We start from the raw sequence: 20,727 nt of genomic DNA, 5'->3' as shown, positions 1-20,727 counted from the left end.
TGAGGAACAGAATGACGAAAGATGGAGATCCTCAGAGACCTGTGAGACACTATCAAGTGAAGCAACATACAAATAATTGGTGTCTAAGAGGAGAGGGGAGGAGACAGAAATAGGAAGAAAAAAATTTTGAAGAAATAGTGGCCTGAAAACTTTCCAAATTTGTTGAAAATCATTAGTATGCGCATACAAAGCTTAATGCACCCCAAGTAAGAGAAATTCAAACAGATCTACACATGACTGTCAAAACATCAATTAGAAGTACCTTCTTGGCTCCTAATTGTTTCTTCTGAATTATAATTTTGTCTGCTATGGTTATATTCATTAATAATACTCGATTCTTAAAGTTTTATTCTTATACATTTATTGCAACAAAAATTGAATCATATATAAATAATTGCAGAAAATTACTCAGTGCAGTCTTTTGTTGTGTAAAATGAATAATAATGACTTTAAAATCTTTTAGTATATGACTGGCCTTTTTTCTTCCTTGGAGTTTAGGTTAATTTTTGTGTAACTTGGCATTTTTGGATTTTATATAAACAAAATAAACAACTTAGTTATATACAGGTTTTCAGGTTTTATTTTAAATTACTCTAATGTGATTTAGTTTACTTGAGCAAACAATATAATTTTTAGTGCTACACTAAAAAGGAGCTGTATCCTCCTTTCATGTTATTTCTCTTTTTTTTTAAGTTTACTTATTTTGAGAGAAAGAGTGTTAGTGAAGGGGCGATGGGGAGGGGGGAGAGAGAGAGAGAGAGAGAGAGAGAGAGAGAATGAGAATCCCAAGCAGGGTCTGCACTGTCAGCACAGAGCCTGACACAGAGCTCGAACCCATGAAACTGATATCGTGACCCTGAGCTGAAACCAAGAGCTGGACACTTAACCAACTGAGCCACCCAGGCGCCTCTCATATTGTTGCTTATTTAAGTAGTTTGGAAAATAGCAATTTGAATAATTTAATAGGGAAGACATACTGAAACACTTTATAAATCACTGTAAAATGAGATTTTTGGAGAAATGAATGTGATGATTGAGGTCACCATACAGAAATCATGTCATTTGTTGAAGTTAACCCTATATGTTTCCTAGAATTAATTAGGTTGAGTGAAAAACAGTAAGTAAAAGAGGCATCTGACATCCAAATGCCCATTACAGATAAAGTTAAGATCACTCAGGTCAGTCATATTTGTGTTTCGTGTACTAACATGGCCTCTTGCTGCAGAGACTGATAAAGAATAAGTGAAAAATTACAAGTCTACTGTCATTGATCTAACCAGCGCAGATGCAATCTTTTGTACTCTCTTTGTTGTTCATACTTAACATCCTATTGAATGGATCACTTGGGTTAAATCCTCAAAGTACTTTGGTTTCCCAGAGAAGCATTCTGGAGGTATACAAGTTATCCAAGTAGAAGCTGACGTTATTATCTAAGAGCATGCTATGTACAAGATGTTCATGCATAATGAGAAATTAAAGTAGGCTATTTCACTACTAATCTGCTTTCTATTTGCAATTACTGTTATAAAATTTTCCATTTGTGTTTATTCTACATAATTTGATGACAAGGTATGCCTTACACAGTTTATTTATTTGAATGGAATTCTTTTTGAAATATCAAACTTTACTGCTTTATTTTGAAATCATTGGTTTATCAGTTACAGTAAAAACAAAATTTTATTACTGCTTAAATATTTTCAGGAGTCATTTGAAAATATTTACATTTTCAATTTTTTTAAATGTTTATCTTTGAGAGAGGGATAGAGCGCAAGTGGGGGAGGGACAGAATGAGAGGGCGACAAAGCAGGCTCCATGCTGACATCAGCAAGCCGGATGCAGGGCTCCAACTCACGAGTCCTGAGATCATGACCTGAACTAAAGTCGATGCTCAAGTGACTGAACCACCCAGGCACCGCTCAATATTCAGTTTTAATAAAATTAACTGTGTTTTGTAATTTAGAGGTCAACATTCATATTTGAGTACCAAGTATCTAGTTAGTGAATTATAGATTTTCATTGTTCCTTGAGAGTCAGTTCAAAAGCAAAAAATTGCATAGTTGGAGGAAAAGTCTTTTAAGTGGTATCTTGTAGACACTAAATTTAAGATTTTATCTTAGGTATTCTGTTTATAGGAAAATGCTTGTATTTCAAGTTCATATAACTTGAGAAGGTTACATTTTTCTGTAGCTCTTAATATAAAACACACCATAAATTAAGGTACGGAGACATTACATTATGATAAACTCGGACTCTAGGCTAAATATATAAATTAGCTAAATTCAAACTGAGAGCTACACTTGACTATATTCCTTTTGAGAATTAAATTCTGGAAGAAGTTAGCTCATGCTAGTAACCATGCCGCTGTTATTTATTGTTAATGTTAGAGTTATTATTTTGTTTCTGCATTTACATTCTCCTGTTGTCATAGACACTTCACTACTGCTATTTAATTTTCTATTTTCTGCCACCTCTGTTTTCACTGCCAAATGTATAATTATAGGTGCAGATGTGCATTAAATAAATTCAGTGGTACCTCTAATAGTGGAAATAACTACATTAGCAGTTGTTTTCTCATTCTTTATTCATAGGTTTTTTTCCATCAACTTTTAAAGTTTCCATTATCATCTTAGTTTGAGTCATCCCCAAATACATGGCTATATTTTTTTGACCTAATACATGTAAATATTTCAGAGATTATACATTCAGTTGATTTCAATATTTATTAAATTTCTGAACAAACTTGCTAATCCTTTGCTTCCTTCCTCAGTTAGTGACATATCTCTGTTCTTCTTTTTCTTAAACTAGGTATTCCAGAAGCATCTTCATTCTTTTCCTTCTTTCTTATTCTCAGTGCTATTCTGGGTTAAGTCTTAATTTTCTGTCACATAGTTTTATTAAAAAAAAAAAAAGAAGAAGAAGCCAAACTCTTAACCTTACCTCTTACCTTTTCCTTCTCCAGTGTTTTGCCAGTGGTATTATTAAAATTATATTTCTCCTCAAAACTTTCATGCAGTTATCTTAATTTTTAGTCTTGTAAAAACAAAAAATAGGTCTACACTGTTTTTATGTTGGTCATCCAGTGTTTGAATATTATTATCATGTTCTACATATTAATCTTTTCTTCCTTGAATTCTGACTTCCTTGACCAAAGAAATAAACTTATTCAATAAGTATGAAGAAAACTACAATAAAACACTGAAATGTGAGAAATGTACATTTTTAGGCAAATTAAATGAATATTATATATTAAGTTGAGTAATGTGAAGATGTTATATTTTTAAAGTAATGTACGTATCTAATGCAATTTGAATCAAAAGGTATTTTCTTTTGAAACCTTGACAAAATTATTCTGAAATCTGGAAAAAATTAATAAATTCATCTCAGTTAATTTCAGTGTCATGACGTTTATCTACATTTAAGAAATTAGCAACTCTATAGTAGAGTCTAAGAATTAAGCCCTGTTGACAAAGAAATCCCTTCACGTTATATTTTATCCTTTAGCATGTGTGTATAAAACTTTGAACAAATCAGGATCCCACCCAGAAAGTAGTATCATCAAAACATTTCTGTGTGTTTTTACTAGAGACTTCACCAAAGATTTTGTGAGATGTCTTGTTGAAATCAAAATAACCTATTCCCTGTTGGGCATTCTCCTGATTTCCTGTTTTAATAACCTTTCAAAATAGAAACAAACAACCAAAACAACAAAGTTCTAAGGGTAGTTTTATAGAATTTATAGATGTTCATTTTGAAGAGACTTTAGAAATAATTAGTCTGTCCTCATTTTACAAAGGATAAACTTTAAACTTAAATATAAGTCTGAGTAATACAAATAGCCAACAATTTACTAAGTATCTACTTTATATGGGACCTGCAAAAACTTTACCTATAGTATCTTATTTTCTTCAACATAACTTTATTAAGACCTGTCATTCCTATTATACCTAGATTATATCAATTTTTCAAGGTCACCATTTAGAATTTGCTAAAGTTTTTATTTACACGGGGAATTCCATTATATTAATGTTTGCATAATGAGATTTGATAGGCGTTTAATATCTTAAAGATAGTTTTCTATTTTAACTGGTAATATATGTATATTTCATACCTGTCTGTATATATTTTATCGGCTACAGTTTTCACAAAATGAAATTAGTATTCACAAAAAAATGAATATGTGTAGTCCAAAATAATTGTTCTTAAAGGCACATATAGGTTACATACTTGAGGAGCATTATTTTCTTATTAAAGAAACTGAAGTTATCATTTAGCTTGCTCTTTGCTATTAACTCTTCAGAATTTTGGTATAATATGTATGTGATTTTAAATATAATTAAAAACAATATCTTCAATTAGCTTAAATATTTCAGTTAGATATTATATTATTGATTATTGCAGTACCAAGGAAGGCATACAATGGTTTCATATTTTAAAAGATAATATTAGGAAAGTATAAGAATGTGCTTGTATAATTGGTAGCTAACCCCAAAAGAATGGAGGGTAACTTCATATTATTTATAAGCCACCAGAAGAAATTGTTGTGGGTACTAGTTCTCTATGCTTTTAAAGACACAAGTTTTGAAATGCCAAATGGCTTATAAAAGAAACAGGGTTCTGTTATGCTTCCTGAACAAAACGACAGGTGTACATGGATGATATGTTTTATACAGTTGTACTTGTTACACACATCCGTTTAGCAGATTTTTTGTTTCTCATAGGTTTTACATTCTTTATTTCTAATATATGAGAATATTTTATTAAATATACTGGATTTTCACTTGTGAAGCTTGTTGTTTAAACCAGTTTCTTTTATTACAGAAACACCTGCTACATTCCCAGACACTGTAAAGGAAAAAGAAACACCAACCCCTGGTGAAGATATTCAGCTAGAAAGTTCTATTCCACATACAGATTCGGGAATTGGAGAGGAGCAAGTGGCTAGCATCCTGAATGGGGCAGAATTAGAGGCCGGCACAGGTCCTGATGCCATGAGTGAACTGTTATCCACTTTGTCATCCGAAGTGAAAAAATCACAGGAAAGCTTGACTGAGAACCCCAGTGAACTGTTGAAACCTGCACCGTCCATATCTAGCATTAGTCAAACCAAAGGCATCAATGTCAAGGAAATATTGAAAAGCCTTGTGGCTGCCCCAGTTGAAATTGCAGAATGTGGCCCTGAACCTATCCCATACCCAGATCCAGCACTGAAGAGAGAAGCGCAAGCCATTCTTCCTATGCAGTTTCATTCCTTTGACAGGTAGGTACTTAACTGATTACTCACAGGGCTCTATATAAGGAAGGAAAATTAGAGTGTATTAATTTAAAAATATTAAGAGGAATCTTGAAGACCTTATATTTAGTAATGTAAATTCTTACTATAAAGAGTATCAACGTGCTAGGCCAACCAGATTGATCTCATACATAGTAAGGCATTTTAATTTTACTAATATATCTCAAAAAAAGAATTTCAATATGATATGCAAGGATAGCACATTAAATTAGAAAGAGGGAGGGGCACCTAGGTGGCTCAGTCAGTTAAACACCTGATGTTGGGGGGCGCCTAGGTGGCTTAGTCGGTTAAGCGTTCGACTTTCGCTTGGGTCATGATCTCGCGGTTCGTGGGTTCGAGCCCCGCGTCGGGCTCTGTTCTGACTGTCGGCTCGGAGCCTGGAGCCTGTTTCAGAGTCTGTATCTCCCTCTCTCTCTGACCCTCCCCTGCTCATGCTGTCTCTCTCTATCTCTCCTAGAAATAAATAAAAATATTTAAAAAAAAAAAAAACAAAAAACACCTGATGTTGGCTCAAGTTATGATCTCACAGTTCATGGGTTCACGCTTCATGTCCAGCTCTCTGCTGACAGCTAGGAGCCTGGAGCCTGCTTCCTATTCTGTGTCCCCCTTGTCTCTCTCTGTCTCTCCCCTGCTCATGTTCTGTCTCTCTCAACAATAAATATTAAAATATTTTTTAATTAGAAAAAGAGAAATCCAGATTCTGATTCCATCATCAAGTGACTACACTGTATTGCGGAAGTGATTTTATCTTTTTGGACTTAATTGTTTCATGGATAAAAGGGGGAAAGGATAGGCCGTATCTCTCCAGGGTAGAGTCTGGCTCTGAAATTCCTTTATCATCGCACTGAAAACTGTAATAATTATTGGAGATTATATAGCTTGCTCCAAGTAATAAAATTCAAATTTGAGTTTTAGATGCAAGTATATGAAAAGATTTTAAAATATGAATTATCACCTGGGCGCCTCAGTTGGTTGAGTGTCTGGCTTTGGCTCAGGTCATGATATTACAGTCCGTGGGTTTGATCCCCGCTTTGGGCTCTGTGCTGACAGCTCAGTCGGGAGCCTGCTTCAGGTTCTGTGTCTCCCTCTCTCTCTGACCTTCTCCCGCTTGTGCTCTGTCTCTATAATAAATAAACATTTAAAAAAATATTTTATTCATTATCACCTACCTTATATAATTTTCCCTGAATCAACGTAAAGGTCATTTTTTGAGGCATATATTTGAAAGTAAATACTGTTGAAAAGCCTTTTAGGTTTCTAAACTATTTATAAAATGGCTCACATATCTACATTCAATCATACAAGAGATTTTTAGTTGGAAACAACTGAATTTTCTTTTTCTATTTCACTGTACAGACCTTTAAACTGATAGTTCACAAGCAGGGTAGTAAAACATTTTAGAACCAAAGACTTAGTTGATGTATTTTATCTTGCTATTTAATAACTCAGCAGTATTAGAAAAATATTTTAGAATGGTCATAATTACTAAGAATAGTACTTAAATTTGAGTACTATTTATAGTGGAACTGATGAATATTTACATATTAGCATATAAACTAAGGAATCTGTTTACCATCTTAATTATATTGTTTTTGATGTCAAAAACACTTTCCCCTCCCAAAATTTATATATGTGTGTGAGGTGATTAGTAAACAATTGTTTTTTTTTGTTTTAGAGAGAAAAGATCAAGTTAGGAACTCAAATGTTTCTTAAACTGGAATGTCCAAAATAAATATAGAGGCAAAATGTAATACCTATTATGTATTACTTTTTCCAAAATAGCCAGACTGCTTTGTCCCAATCTGAGGCAGTATTTTTTGGTGTTTAGGGAGTCAAGGTGTGGCAGTAAAGCCATTTGTAGTTAAGACAAATTACCTTTTTCACATATAAATATAAATTAAACTTTACCTTTAAACATTTTAACCACTGTTGCACAGATATTTCTTGAAACTTTTTTTGTGAAAATGTAAACAGTCATCACGACAGATATAAAGATGGATAAAGACAATGTTGTCTACATTGAACTTACAGAGTAGTAAATGGAGATGAAATGTTTGCAAAAAACTTGTCATATAAGATAAAGTGTGTTCAGTTGGCGAATTCTTAATAAGCTAAAAGGAAAGGGGCTATTAAATGTAGGGAAATATTTCTTTTTTTAATGGCTTGTGTTAGTATTGTATCTGGATGTTCATTCATAGAGTTCCTTGGATCTTCCTTATGCCATTTCATACTGATGCCCTCTATTTCACCTATTTAGTTTATGTTCCCAGGTTGTGTAGTGTATGTGTGTTTATGAGTATATATAAACATATGCATGTAAGTATCTGTAATTGTATACGTCCATAAAAATGTTATAATAAATTAATTTAGGGTTATAAAAACCATATTCTACTTACTTTTAAGTTGTATATTTAAGTTTTCTTAAAATAAAAAACAGTACAGAGAATTTAGTGTGATTTGCATAAGAGAATCCAGTGAACTAAAAGTTAAATATTTTTGTTTTAATTCGGATTATTCGTAGAACTGTTTTTTCATTAAAACTTAACAGAGCTATCACTTGTGTGCCAATATTCTCAGCTGCTCAGAATTTTTTACACTTTTGTGAGTCTGGCTTTAAAAGAAATAGAACTTTCCATTTGTTCCTGGTAGCATTTGCACAAAGTGCAATGGGAGGGGAATCATTATTCTAAATTGCATAACTAGAAATGAAATCGAGGCCCACAAAGCATATTTCAATTCTTCTTAGGAAAAGGGTCTCTAGTGTAGTTAATATATGCAGTAGCTCAAGTACTATCAAATGTAAATGATGAGGTGATATTGATGAAAGGAGGGGATTGAGGTCTCAGGGGGCGCTGATGACGGATTGAACAGAAGCGGCCTTGCACTGCACGTAACTCAAGTCTGTCGTCTTCACTGCTCAAAGCCATAATGGGAGGTGGCAGTCTGAAATGAGTTGCCACGGCAAAGAGTATTATTTTTGAAATGCTTTCACACAAATCACTAGGCCCTGCATACAACTTAGTTTCATGCTTTAATGTCATCAGGAGGCACAAATTGGTGTGTCTAATTGTTTGCCACCTGCCAGCAAAATGAGCTGCCAGCCAGCCAGACGGGTTTGATTGTCTGTCAGCCATTCAATAGATTGAGAGTGACAACATCAAAAATTTAGCTTCAAACTCTAGAGCTTTGAGCAGCTTTTCAGAGACATCATCCCCACAAGTGCTTCTGGACAACTGCATTTTTCAATTATATTTCCAATATATTGCTACCATTTGCCTTATCTGTCTTAAGGTAGCTATAATTACATTATGAAGTATATAAACATATTTCTGAAGCACTGAAGTCTGAAATCCAAGTTATGACATGTCTTTTAACATCAGATTGAATTCCTTGAAAATAGGATCCAAGATGACAGGCCTTAGAAGCAACGTCCTGAATACTACCAGTTTCAAACACAGAATTATCATGGGTCTTACCCTACCAATAATGTGTTTTTCATTTTTAGCTTTAGTTGGAAAATAGCTGTAGACTCTGTTGCTCATTTCTTTGTACCTAAATCATACTTCCTAATAATATTGTGCAATCCCAGTGGAGATCACCTAGGATTTTGCTTTTGTTACCCAATAGTTTATTGGTTTTATTGCAAACATGCTAACAATGTATTCTTTATACTCATTCTACAGTGTAAATTTGAAAACAGCTTCCAAAAACCACTGATACAATTTGAGTTATATTAACTTATGTTCCATATGGAGTGTTTCCCCCCACTTGGGATGTAGCATTTATGAATTTCAGTTGTGAAATTTACAATACTGTTTTCTTTAGGTACATTACAACATCAAATTTTAGAAACATTCAGATTTACCTAACATAAAACATTTTCTGTCAGTATTATTTTATCAGATTGTATTATGAAATATTATATAAATATTTTTATCTACGTATCTGGAAAGTGCTGATTCTTTTTCTTTTGTTTCTTCCAGTCATCATCTGTGCAGATTTATGTATATGTTGGATTACACTTGAGTGGCCCTAACAAACCTGTATTTATGAATTGTCAAGCACTAAAAATACTAGGGATTCTCTTGTACTGTTTTATAGTAAAGAAATCCTATGTGTATGGAGGAAATACAATTATGAAATGATAACATTATCATGGTCTTATTTCTAACAGAAGCGCTTTAATAATCATAGAACACACAAACCAAATTGCAAAGTTCTCCAACAGTACCGTCTCTTTTGATAGATCTAAATATAGATCTGTAGTCATGGAACATTCTAGCTGAGCTGTATTTTTTATGCATTAGGACCTGTGTAACTTTTAGGTTAGGGTAGTGCTTTTCCCTAAAACCATCAATTAAGCTTTATCCTATCTTTTATATTAAAATATAATTTTGTATATGCACGTGATTTATACTTTTGAGAACTTAGAATATATCTGTGATTTAGGTCAGTCTTCATTCCCCAGGGATTTCCAAGATATTTTTCTCCCTTTAAGTTGGACAAAAGACAAAAAAAAAGGCACAGGGTAATATGCTTCTCCATACGTTTTAATTGTTTTTATGTTTTAGAAAATTGTTTTGGGTCTGGGATAGCACATAAAGCTTACAATTGTATTACTTCTCTGGCTAACAAACATTGATCTTACATGATTTATATTTCATCCCTTTTGATTGTATAATCCCACTTATGTTTGAATTACTAGGTTTGATAAGTTCGGGCAGACTTAGTGTATAGTCTATATATTGTTCCCCTGAAACATTTAATTTCCTTGCTTTCAAGTGTTTTATTCTCTGAAAAAGAAAATCTCTGAAATAAAAATTTAAAAAAAGCAAGATCGACAGCCTTCATATTATTAAACTTAAAGTACAAGGTGAGGCTAGCTATTTTCTCTCTAGCTTTTTAAATTAACATTTTTAACATTAGTGCTAAATGACAATTTAGGGAAGATAATAAAGAAATGTTTGATAGAGATGATGGAACCTTCCTACATTGGTATAAGATTATAAGAAATTATAGTTACTGCTGAGGACTTCAATTTCTGTTCCTATAAGGTTCTAATTTTGTGAAGTGTTTGCTTTTATCAGTTTAAGGATGAACAATTGTAAGCCAATTTTTTTTTTTTTTACAGTTTGAAGTTTTTATGTTATCTAGCCTCAGAAATTCCAGCTTTTATTATTCTCCAAGTGTCCTGGGTATGGTATTTTAAGGATAGTTGCCAGTGGATGCAGTTTTGACGGAGCATGATTATATCCTAATATCCCCAGTCTTGATGCTTTTGTCTCCCCTGGCATTTACACAGACAATTCAGTGAGCTGAAAAAAAAGTATCTCTCTTTAAAGGGTAGATTAATGGAATACTCAATTATTTCTTAAACACATTTTTCATTGGTATTCTAAATAGTTTACAAAATAAAGGCATATAAAGCATGAAAATGTCATAGCAGTAACCTTGTGATTTCTGATGAGCTGAAGTAAATTGTAATACTGCCCTAAAATCAGTAGTTGTTTTCTTCCTAAGCTTCAGTTTTCTCTTTCAAGATAAATGTTTAACATTTATATAAACCTTGTTAGGGAAGAGTGTTAGTCTGAAAATTAGGAGAATTGGATATTAGTAATCGATCTCTTTGTAATTAGTTGTGTGATGTGGCTTTTATTATCTTTGGTTCTCTGGGACTCAGTTTCTCAGCATATAAAATGATGCATTGTTTCTAAAACAAATCCCATAGATTTCCGAAATCCTATCATAAATGAAATGACCTTGTAATTAGTGTCACAAAAAGTAGAAGACAGTTATTTTTGACTTTGGTTAAAGACTTGAATCCCAGGGGGCGCCTGGGCGGCTCGGTCGGTTGAGCATCTGACTTTGGCTCAGGTCATGGTCTCGCGGATTATGAGTTTCGAGCCCCACGTCGGGCTTTGTGCTGACAGCTCAGAGCCTGGAGCCTGTTTCAGATTCTGCGTCTGACTCTCTCTGTCTCTGCCCCTTCCCCGCTCGTACTCTGTCCATCTCTCCTTCAAAAATAAACATTAAAAATTAAAAAAAAAAAAAAAGACTTGAATCCCAGAAAACATCGGATATGTCCTTTCCCAAGCTATCACCTCACTTTAGGCTTTAGTATCTCTCAGTAGATTCCTTCTCTTAACCTCCTAACCAGCCTCACAATTTCCAGGTGCCCTCCCACCTTTCCAGTGTATCTTACACAATTATGCCAGAGTCGTTTTTCTTAAATGAAAAACTGATTAAAATTTCAGAAATAATTTTTACTTATTACAAAATAAAAGATGAACTTCTTAGTTTGGAAGGCCCTCACCCTTTACCAGTCATAGGATCTATGTTTTTTAGTCTACTCAGTCTTCTGTGTTTTTTCCTTTCTCTTTGTCTCACTGAAGTTTTACTATTGAATTTTTCTCCTCTTGGCTAATTCCCATTGCTACTTTTAGATTCAGCTCACTGTTCCCTGATATTGCACATCCTTTGTGTTCCTGAATGATCCTGCGCATAAACTCTGATCAGAGCAATTAACGAAATATATTGCACAGTTCATTTGTTGGTTTCTTGCATTTCTTCCAAGTATCTCTAAGACATGGGTTATATCTTTACTTCTTTTTATTCTTCAGATTTGTCAGTGAAATTGTATTCCTTTAACCTGTCAGTGCTCACTGAGTATAACAGAAAAAGGAAAGGGAGCAGAAGGAAGAAAGTGGTTATTATAGGGTTCCACAAATGATTATGAAACTCACTTGCCTTCATGAGTCACAATTGAAAATCCTTTATCCTCACTACCTCACTTTATACATAGGATAAAGTTTGAAGTACACAGATAAAGTAGTAACCTTTTTGCAAAATTCACAGAACTAATTAATGGATACCTCAAGATTCTGTCCATGAACGACCTCTGCTATCCATTCACACTCATTTCTTTGGTGATTTCATTCACTTTCCTGGCATTAAATAGAATATATGTGATAATTCCCAAATTTATGTCTCACCCCAGTCCTCTCTCCTAAACTAGAGACTCATCTATCTAGTTGCTTATTCAACATTACTATTTGGATGATTAATAACTGCTCCAACCATGTTCATCCCTATCTTAGTTAATGGCAACTCTGCCCTTCATGTTGATTAAGGAAAAAATCTTTACATCATCTCTCACTTTTCTCTCATACCCAATCCAGTCTTCCGCAAATCCTGTTTACTCTGCCTTCTTAATATAGTCAAAATTTGCCTTTTCACTACTTTCATTTTGCCATTCTGATCCTAACTACTATCATTTCTTGCTTGATTATCCTAGTAAACTCCTAAGTAACTCTTACTCCACTTGCCCTTCTCCCTTTAAGTTTATCCTTAATACAACAGCCAGAATGTTCCTACTTAATCTAAGATCATATTCTTTCCTTGTTCATAAGCTCTTGATGGCTTTTTCAGAGTGCCTTTTGATCCCACTCTGAGAAAACCCAGAGTCTTTAGGATGGACTACAGGGACCTATGATCTGAGCCCCTTTTACTTCTCTGGTCTCATCTCTTAAAAAGTCTCTACATTTTCTAAATTCACACTAGCCTTCTTCCTGCCCTCTCTGCCTGTGACACTCTTGTTCTCTTCCCTGAATGTCTTTATAACTTGTTCCTTCCCCTTTCAGTGTTTCCTGAAATGCTACTTTATTTAGTGAGTCTTTTCGTAGCCACCCTTATACTAATTCTCCTTATTTCTGTCGATGTTTTATTTTTCTCACAGCACTTTCCATTCCATATACTATATTTATTCATTCATGTTGTATCTTCTGTCTCTCCCTATTGGAATGTAAGTTCCATGAAGCAGAGATTTTGTCTGTTCTATATATCACTATATCTCAGAATTTAGAAATGCCCCCACACATCATAGTGCTCAATACAATAAATATTTGTTGAATGAATGAATGAATCTTAGATCACACCCCCAAATCTTTGCTTTTGAGATAGGATAAATTCAAAGGTAGAAAAATGTACACTTCTATGTATTATATATTACTCAGAGTATTACAACTAATAGTTAACGACTCAATGGAACATTTTGTTGAAGTGGGTTAGATTGAATAATTTCTTGGCTTGTGTTATTTTGGTGATAACCATTACAGTCCTGGAACATACGTGAGTTTTATGTAGTATGAAAGAATCATCTACTTTTTTATAGTTTGTAGTCTTAAGGTATGGAACAGAGCTGTAAAATTGTGTGGGGAAAACATGGAAAGAATATTCTTTAGAAAAATAGAGTTGGTAAAGTGTGTGTAATAAAGAGGATTCTAAGTATGCATCTTTATGAATAGCAGATCTAGAAGGAAAGTAGAATATGTTAATAGCTTAGATTAATAGCTCTTAACATTTTGTGGATATATTTTTGAAATACAAATAAAAATTATATGCTCACCCTAGAAAAAGGGTATGTAGTTCAGGATTTTGTGTGTATTTAGGGTATGTATTAGGGTATCCATTAGACTTAAAATGAGTACCCACAATGGTTACATACACTACTAGGGAAGCCTTTTAATGTAGGTAGAACAGGTTATCAGGTGGGACATGTTGAGTAATAATCACATACATTACTAGGGAAGCCTTTTAATGTAGGTAGAACAGGTTATCAGGTGGGACATGTTGAGTAATAATCTGATAGAAAGTTTTGTAAGAGCTGAAAATTGCAATTTTCACATATAAGTAAATGCAATGCACATATAAGCAAATATAGAATAAAATTCCAAATAATGAATGTGTTACGAACACACTGATAAGTGTACAGTTTCAAATTATTTGTTAAAATAAATTGTTAGGGCAGAGAATGGTTTGAGGTATTAGTGAATGGACAGTATCGATGAAGAAATTATATTAAGGACAAGAATGTACAGTTCTCTGATTCTAGTAAACAATCTGGCCATTACAGTCAATGGAGAAATAATGGTCTGCTTAAAGTTGTAGGCTGAAAAAGAATCAGAGGAGTTAGTCAAATCCAGCTTCCCACCTCTCTCAGTACAGCCCTGGTAGCATGATCATCCTAGTCATGAACCCATCAGTAGTTGGAAATGGAAGCTCATAAAATTTACGAGATTCTTCCTCCTGTTGACCTTAATTTGATATGGAGATATATAGGAGTTTCATATTATTTCCTTTCCATATGTACATCGGAATATATAAAATATATATATATGTATATTATATATATATCCATATATAGATATAGATATGTACCTTTGGAGTTTTAAATTTGGTATAATTTTTTATACCTTTTCACTATTATTTTCTAGTTTCTCAGCCTTCCCTCAGATGATTCATTTTCCAGATCTGTGGTCATCCTACCTGTTCTTTTATGGGCATGATGTCATTATTCTCAAAATATGATACTTAAAACAGCACATAGGATTTTGTTTATAGATCTGACAGTCACCTACTTTTGCTGACGTAGACCTAGATTGCATAAGCACTTTGGGGAGCACAGCAATACTAACAATAGCTAAAATGTAATGATCACTTATGATATTTCAGGCAAAGTGCTAAACATTTTATATGTATTATATCCTTTTATCTTTTTAACAATATTATGGAATACAAGCTATCATGAGTCTCATTTTAAAGGTGAGGAGAATGGAGCATAGAGATTCACTTGCCTAATACCACATAATTAGTGATTGTTGGAGGTAGAATTCTAACTCAGGTCTGTATGTCAGTGAAAATTGGGTTTTTAGCCACTCACTGTGCTACTGTATATATATATATATATATATATGTTGCACTAGCAAACTTTGCTGGGTTTGCTGTCAATGAATGGAGGCTTTTACATTGCTATTGAACCAGATGTTTTCAGTTTTTTTGGTAGATTGGCACTAATGTTGTTTGCATTTACTTACAAATCATCCCTACTGGTTGTTGAGATTAACTTTTTTTCCTTTTTCATAATGATAACTAATTTTTCTCAATATATTTTGCATAGTCTCAGTACTTGAAAAGATGCCTATAGTAGTCTGTTATAGAGGTTTTGCCCAAAGTTGTTAATGACTTATTAATCAGGAATTTTTGGTGATAATTTTCCTATGATCTACAGATCTATCTCACAACACTATAAACCATCCTGTGTTTCTGATTTTATCCCCAGGGATTTTAATGAATTGTAGAAAAAAATGTATTATAGTTCACTAACGACTCTTTTCAAATCAAGAATTGGTTTGGATACCCAGTGATCTCAACATTAGTTTAGGAGTTTATAGAAGAGTTTTGAGGATAAACCCAAAATGCTAGTTTTTATTTCTATTGATAGATGAGTATAAGTTGATACCTTATATGATATAGGCAGAGAATTATTTCATTTTACCCAGTGGTAATAATTATTAACATTATAAGACATCTTATACTTGAAAAACCTTTTTAATACAATCTGGTTTAATTTCCCCATTACATGTGAATGCATTCATCTTGTCATTTTTGCAATAAGGGGCTGAAATTTAAGGTTACGCAACTTGAGAGTGATTTAGATCTCAAGACTTAGTCTTCTTGCTCCACATCCTATATTCATTCCATAATGTTAAGCTGCTTCTCAATGTAATAAATGAAGGCATTAGATGATGACTGGCCAGTGAAGGGGTTGAAAGCATAAAGTGTGCTTTTGCTAATTAAATAAGATATAGTTGAGCGTTCAAGATTGAGTCCTATGAATTAGACTCCACCCATAAAAAGAAAAGAAGAAAATACCCAGAAAGAGGGGCGCCTGGGTGGCTTAGTCGGTTAGGCGTCCGACTTTCGTTTAGGTCATGATCTCGCGGTTCGTGGGTTCGAGGCCCGCTTCGGGCTCTGTGCTGACTGCCAGCTCAGAGCCTGGAGCCTGTTTCAGTCTGTGACTTACTCTCTCTCTGACCCTCCCCTGCTCACGCTGTCTCTCTCTCTCTCTCTCTCCTAGAAATAAATAAAAACATTTAAAAAAAAAATACCCAGAAAGAGATAATGAAATTTTTTGACACAAGTAAAATTATTTAAGATTATAATACTTTTGGTCACAAAAATGTTTTAAGTACTCCTAAAATTGAGACTAATAATTTATATGAATTTAGATTTTTGACATTGAAGAAATCGTTAAAGACATCAACATAAGTGTTTCTATGAAAAATAAGTTATTAAGGAAGTTTAAGCCATAGACTTAATACAGAATGAGCCATTGATATAATTTCCTTTAAGTAAAGCTTTTTAAGAAAATTTAAAAATTTAAATGTAGATACTTACATTAAAAAGATCTGGTTTAGATTAAAGACTATTTTACTGTCAGTCACTAGTTACCAACCATTACGTTTAAGCTGACAACATCTTATACGTCCACTTTCTAGATGAAAAACCTCAATAATGGTTGAGTAACACTGGTAAGAATTTTTTCTATGAAACCATAGTCCTATAAACTTTGAGAAGAGTGAAGTTTCACTACCTGGAAATCAATATTTTTTGATAGATAAATAGTTTATCTTTTTAAATGATATTTATTTAAAGTTAACACAATGTCAAGGTCAGAATTTTTTTTGTGAAATTTATCTAAATATGCTAAAGAAACATCAGAAACTCCTGTGTTAAGAAACGTCAAGGCCTAAAAGCAACATAGATCTTTAACTGAGTGTCTTGTGTATCATCTTAGTTCCTTTTCATTAAAACAACTGTGAAAAACAACTAAATTTTTTTTCAGAACAATAAAGTATAATTTTACTATGCTGCTAGATGTTACTCAGTATTCCTTGGTTAATTTTTAGCTTTACTCTGAAGAGGCTTCAGAATTTGGCTTTCAGAATTTTTTTATGTTTTTATGACAGTTTTACACATGGAGAATATAACAGATAAGAAGGCTATTTTATGCATATTTTCAAAAAAAATCCCTGCATATGCAAAATATTGTAACTTGAGCATACATTTTTCCAGATTCATGACTATATCCCTAATGCCATCTTAAGAAAGGTTTGCAAACTCCATATTCTCCATAAATATTTGCCAAATGAATTAAAGTCAACACACTTCACAGTATATCCTAATGTCCATATCCTTTTCACCAGTGAAATTGGGCTCAGAAGTTAAAGAAAGAGAAAAGACAATTGAATGTTGACTATAAATGTATCTGTCACAGCAAGATTGGATTTCATCTTAAGCCGTGTGTTTGTTATTTTCCATCATTTCTTTCTTTGCAGGAGTGTCGTGGTGCCTGTTAAGAAGCCACCTCCAGGCAGTTTGGCTGTAACCACTGTGGGAGCCACAGCGGCTGGAAGTGGACTGGCAACAGGCAGTACCTCCAATATATTTGCTGCTACCGGAGCTACCCCAAAAAGTATGATTAATACAACAGGTATTGTCCTTATATATTTTTGTGATACCTCATCCTTTTCTTTCTGTTTTCTATATCTTCATTTTTCTGCTTATTTGAACTTAAAAAAGTAAAATAGTAAGATTATCATAATCTTTAAGAAGATTCTACTTTTTGTTACTACCTTTCAGAATTTGTACTTCTAAGACATTTTTTAGTGATCATTTTTGAAGACACTATTGGTTTTTGTTTAGAGTCTGTCTTCTCAAAACACAGTGCTATTTTACTTTCAGAGTTAAATCAGATTGCTGACAAGTATTTGGGGAGCAAAACCAAAAGATAATTGGAATACTGAAGTTTGATATGTAAAAATTAGTAACTGTTTCAAGAAGATCACTAAATATGTTAGTAACAGAAAATAGATTTAGTGACGTTCACTGGTTGAATCCTAATGTATATTTTTGCTAAATTCTCTAAGGAAAGGCAGCAGAGCTCCCCGAAAAACCTTGACGATATGCAAGAGCCTCAGCTTGATGGAAAAAAATACATGTGAATAAGAACCATTATTTGACATTGAGTTAATATTTAAGTATTCTAAAAATACAGTTGTATTCAATTCATTGTCCAACATTTTCCTAATGATTCTAGGAACAGAAAATTCCAAATCACTACAAATTTTAAAAGCCTGCCTAAAATAACCTTTTTAAATTTTTTTTTTTGTAAATTTCCATAAATGTTCCTGTTGATTATTAGCTAAATAAATCCTTACCCAATCTTTGTGATTCCATTTTAGGTATTTATACAACGCAAGATGATCCCTGACTTTTCTTCCCTGACTATAGTAGCCTTCTCTTCTCCAAACTGTATAGCTTTGAACTTCTCCATCTACTATCATTACTTAGATTCTTCCCATTTTTATTAATTTCATAGCTCTTCTTTGTGCTTTCTGTATCTATCTTGTTTATCATACCACCTGAGTCTGACATATCATGAACAACACATTTATGGGGTTGTAGTAAGTAGAATGTACTCTATCAAGCATATTTATATTAGCAAATAGACATTATTAATGGCATTGTGTTAAAGAACTTAACATCTCTGATTTATCTATATTATAAATAAGTATATCTGGCTTGTCTGAAGACTTTAATTAACTTTTTCTATACACTTTATAATCTTATTCTTTATACTCATTCTGCTTTCTAGAGACATGAAAAAAATATTTTTCTTTTACCAAAATATACATCAAAAATAAGAATAAGTCCTTATTTTTAAGAGATAGGTTAAAGGAAAATTAAATTACTTCTTTTTAATCTTTGTATGAAACAAGTTATGATATTATAATGTCTATCTTGTGAATTAATAGATATTCGAAGTGATGGTTGCAAAAAGTTTAGTGAAAGTATAACATAAAGTATATAGTATTACAATGGAAAATAAAATGTAAGTAATTAAACAGTCTCCTCAGAAATATGTACAGACAGACAACACACGGACATCCACATTCTATATGCCAACACCCGAACTGGGCCCATTGTCCGGTTTAGATTTTGGCAAATAGATGCTATATAAAGGTTGTAGCAGAAATCCCCGGAAGCAATTCAGTTTTATGGGAATTAGTGTGAGATAAGATAATACTCAGGAACACTAGATGTCCCTCAACTCCACAGCTCTTTAATATTCTTACATGCTGTATTATAGAAAAGTCTGTTCCAAAGTGGCATCTTCATATCGTTGAGGAGAACTCATTATTTTAAAATCAGGTACAATTACATTCATTACAGCCCTTCTTAAAGGAATCATTTTATTAAAGTAAGCATCTGATGCTGCAGTGCCACAAATTTATGCTCAATTTATTGTAAATTGTATCTTAGTAAACTAAAAATTTATAGTATAGCAATAAAAACATAAATTTTTCACTTCCAAATTTGAATTGTTTTATCAGCCTCATTTTATCTAAAATTATTTTCATTTGTTGTTGTCTTTTATTTATACCCCGTTTGTAATATGTAGTTCTGTTAGATTAATATAAGTAAATAAACTGGCTTTTAATACAACAGCTATTGTTTATAGTTATAGAGTTACTAGTGTACTAATGTCCAAATGATTTTTTTACTTGTTGAATTGTTTTGACATTCAGATGAATAACTCTTCAAAATCAGATAGTAATGGTATAATGAAAATTGTTTTGTTAAATAAATTTATGTTTAAGGCTAAAAATTATTATTTTGGGAACAGGTGCCGTGGATTCAGGGTCCTCCTCCTCTTCCTCCTCTTCTAGTTTTGTGAATGGTGCTACCAGCAAAAACCTCCCAGCTGTACAAACTGTTGCTCCAATGCCAGAAGATTCGGCCGAAAACATGAGGTATACATAACCCTTTGCTTATATTCATTTTACAACTCCACCCCTAGACATAGTGAAACGATGCACAGTAAATACAAAGGTAGAGTTAAGAATTCTTGAAAATGGTTAATTATGAATTTTGTGACTACATTTCATAATTGTATTGTTTTGATATTTTTAGCTAGGTATTCACTATCTAAAAAACACTTACTGTATTTCAGAGCCAAAATAGAGATCTTGAGTGACTCTCTGACATTGACTGCTGAATTTATAATCCATTGTCACACAGCATGCTACTATTTTCAGTAATGTAAAAAGACGCACAAATAGTGACATAATAAAATTGTGCCTCTTTGCAGTGGCAATGAGAAGTTTAAAATAAGACTTTCAGAATAACTCTGCAAAGTTATATGTAATATAAAACATATGTAACTGCAACTTGAATAAATATTTTCCAATTACATAGGCAGTATTATATATTATATATATATTGTTCATTTCATAAACAAATGAAAAAACATTACTTTTTTTTATCATGATTAATAGATCAAAATTATTTATAGTAGCATACCACAGAAAATTCCTGGAAGAGACCAGTCTACACTCTTACAGTAAAATTGAACACACACAGGTAAATGTGTATATTGACATTTTAAATTCAAGTATGATGCAAATAGTGTACAAACTCAGTGAAACAATGAAGACATTCATTTTACCATCACCCAAGTCAAGAAGTATAATCTTTCAAGTACCCCAGAAGCCCCACCTTGTGCTCATTTCCACTCACTAATCCTGCTCTTCTTC

At 33.0% G+C, this 20,727-nt stretch overlaps 1 protein-coding gene across 1 annotated transcript in view; it reads left to right on the top strand.

The window, feature by feature from the left end:
- Positions 1 to 20,727, top strand: part of NBEA (neurobeachin) — a 693,804-nt gene that overhangs the window by 240,437 nt on the left and 432,640 nt on the right. The window contains exons 30-32 of the mRNA XM_039251874.1: positions 4,819 to 5,257; positions 17,467 to 17,621; positions 19,818 to 19,944. Of these exons, the coding sequence (XP_039107805.1) occupies positions 4,819 to 5,257; positions 17,467 to 17,621; positions 19,818 to 19,944 (721 nt within the window). The remainder of the gene's footprint in view (positions 1 to 4,818; positions 5,258 to 17,466; positions 17,622 to 19,817; positions 19,945 to 20,727) is intronic.

This window comes from Hyaena hyaena, unplaced genomic scaffold, assembly GCF_003009895.1.
Source record: "Hyaena hyaena isolate Hyena2069 unplaced genomic scaffold, ASM300989v1 scaffold_398, whole genome shotgun sequence".
Taxonomy (NCBI): domain Eukaryota; kingdom Metazoa; phylum Chordata; class Mammalia; order Carnivora; family Hyaenidae; genus Hyaena; species Hyaena hyaena.
This window is presented reverse-complemented; position numbering and strand designations above follow the sequence as displayed.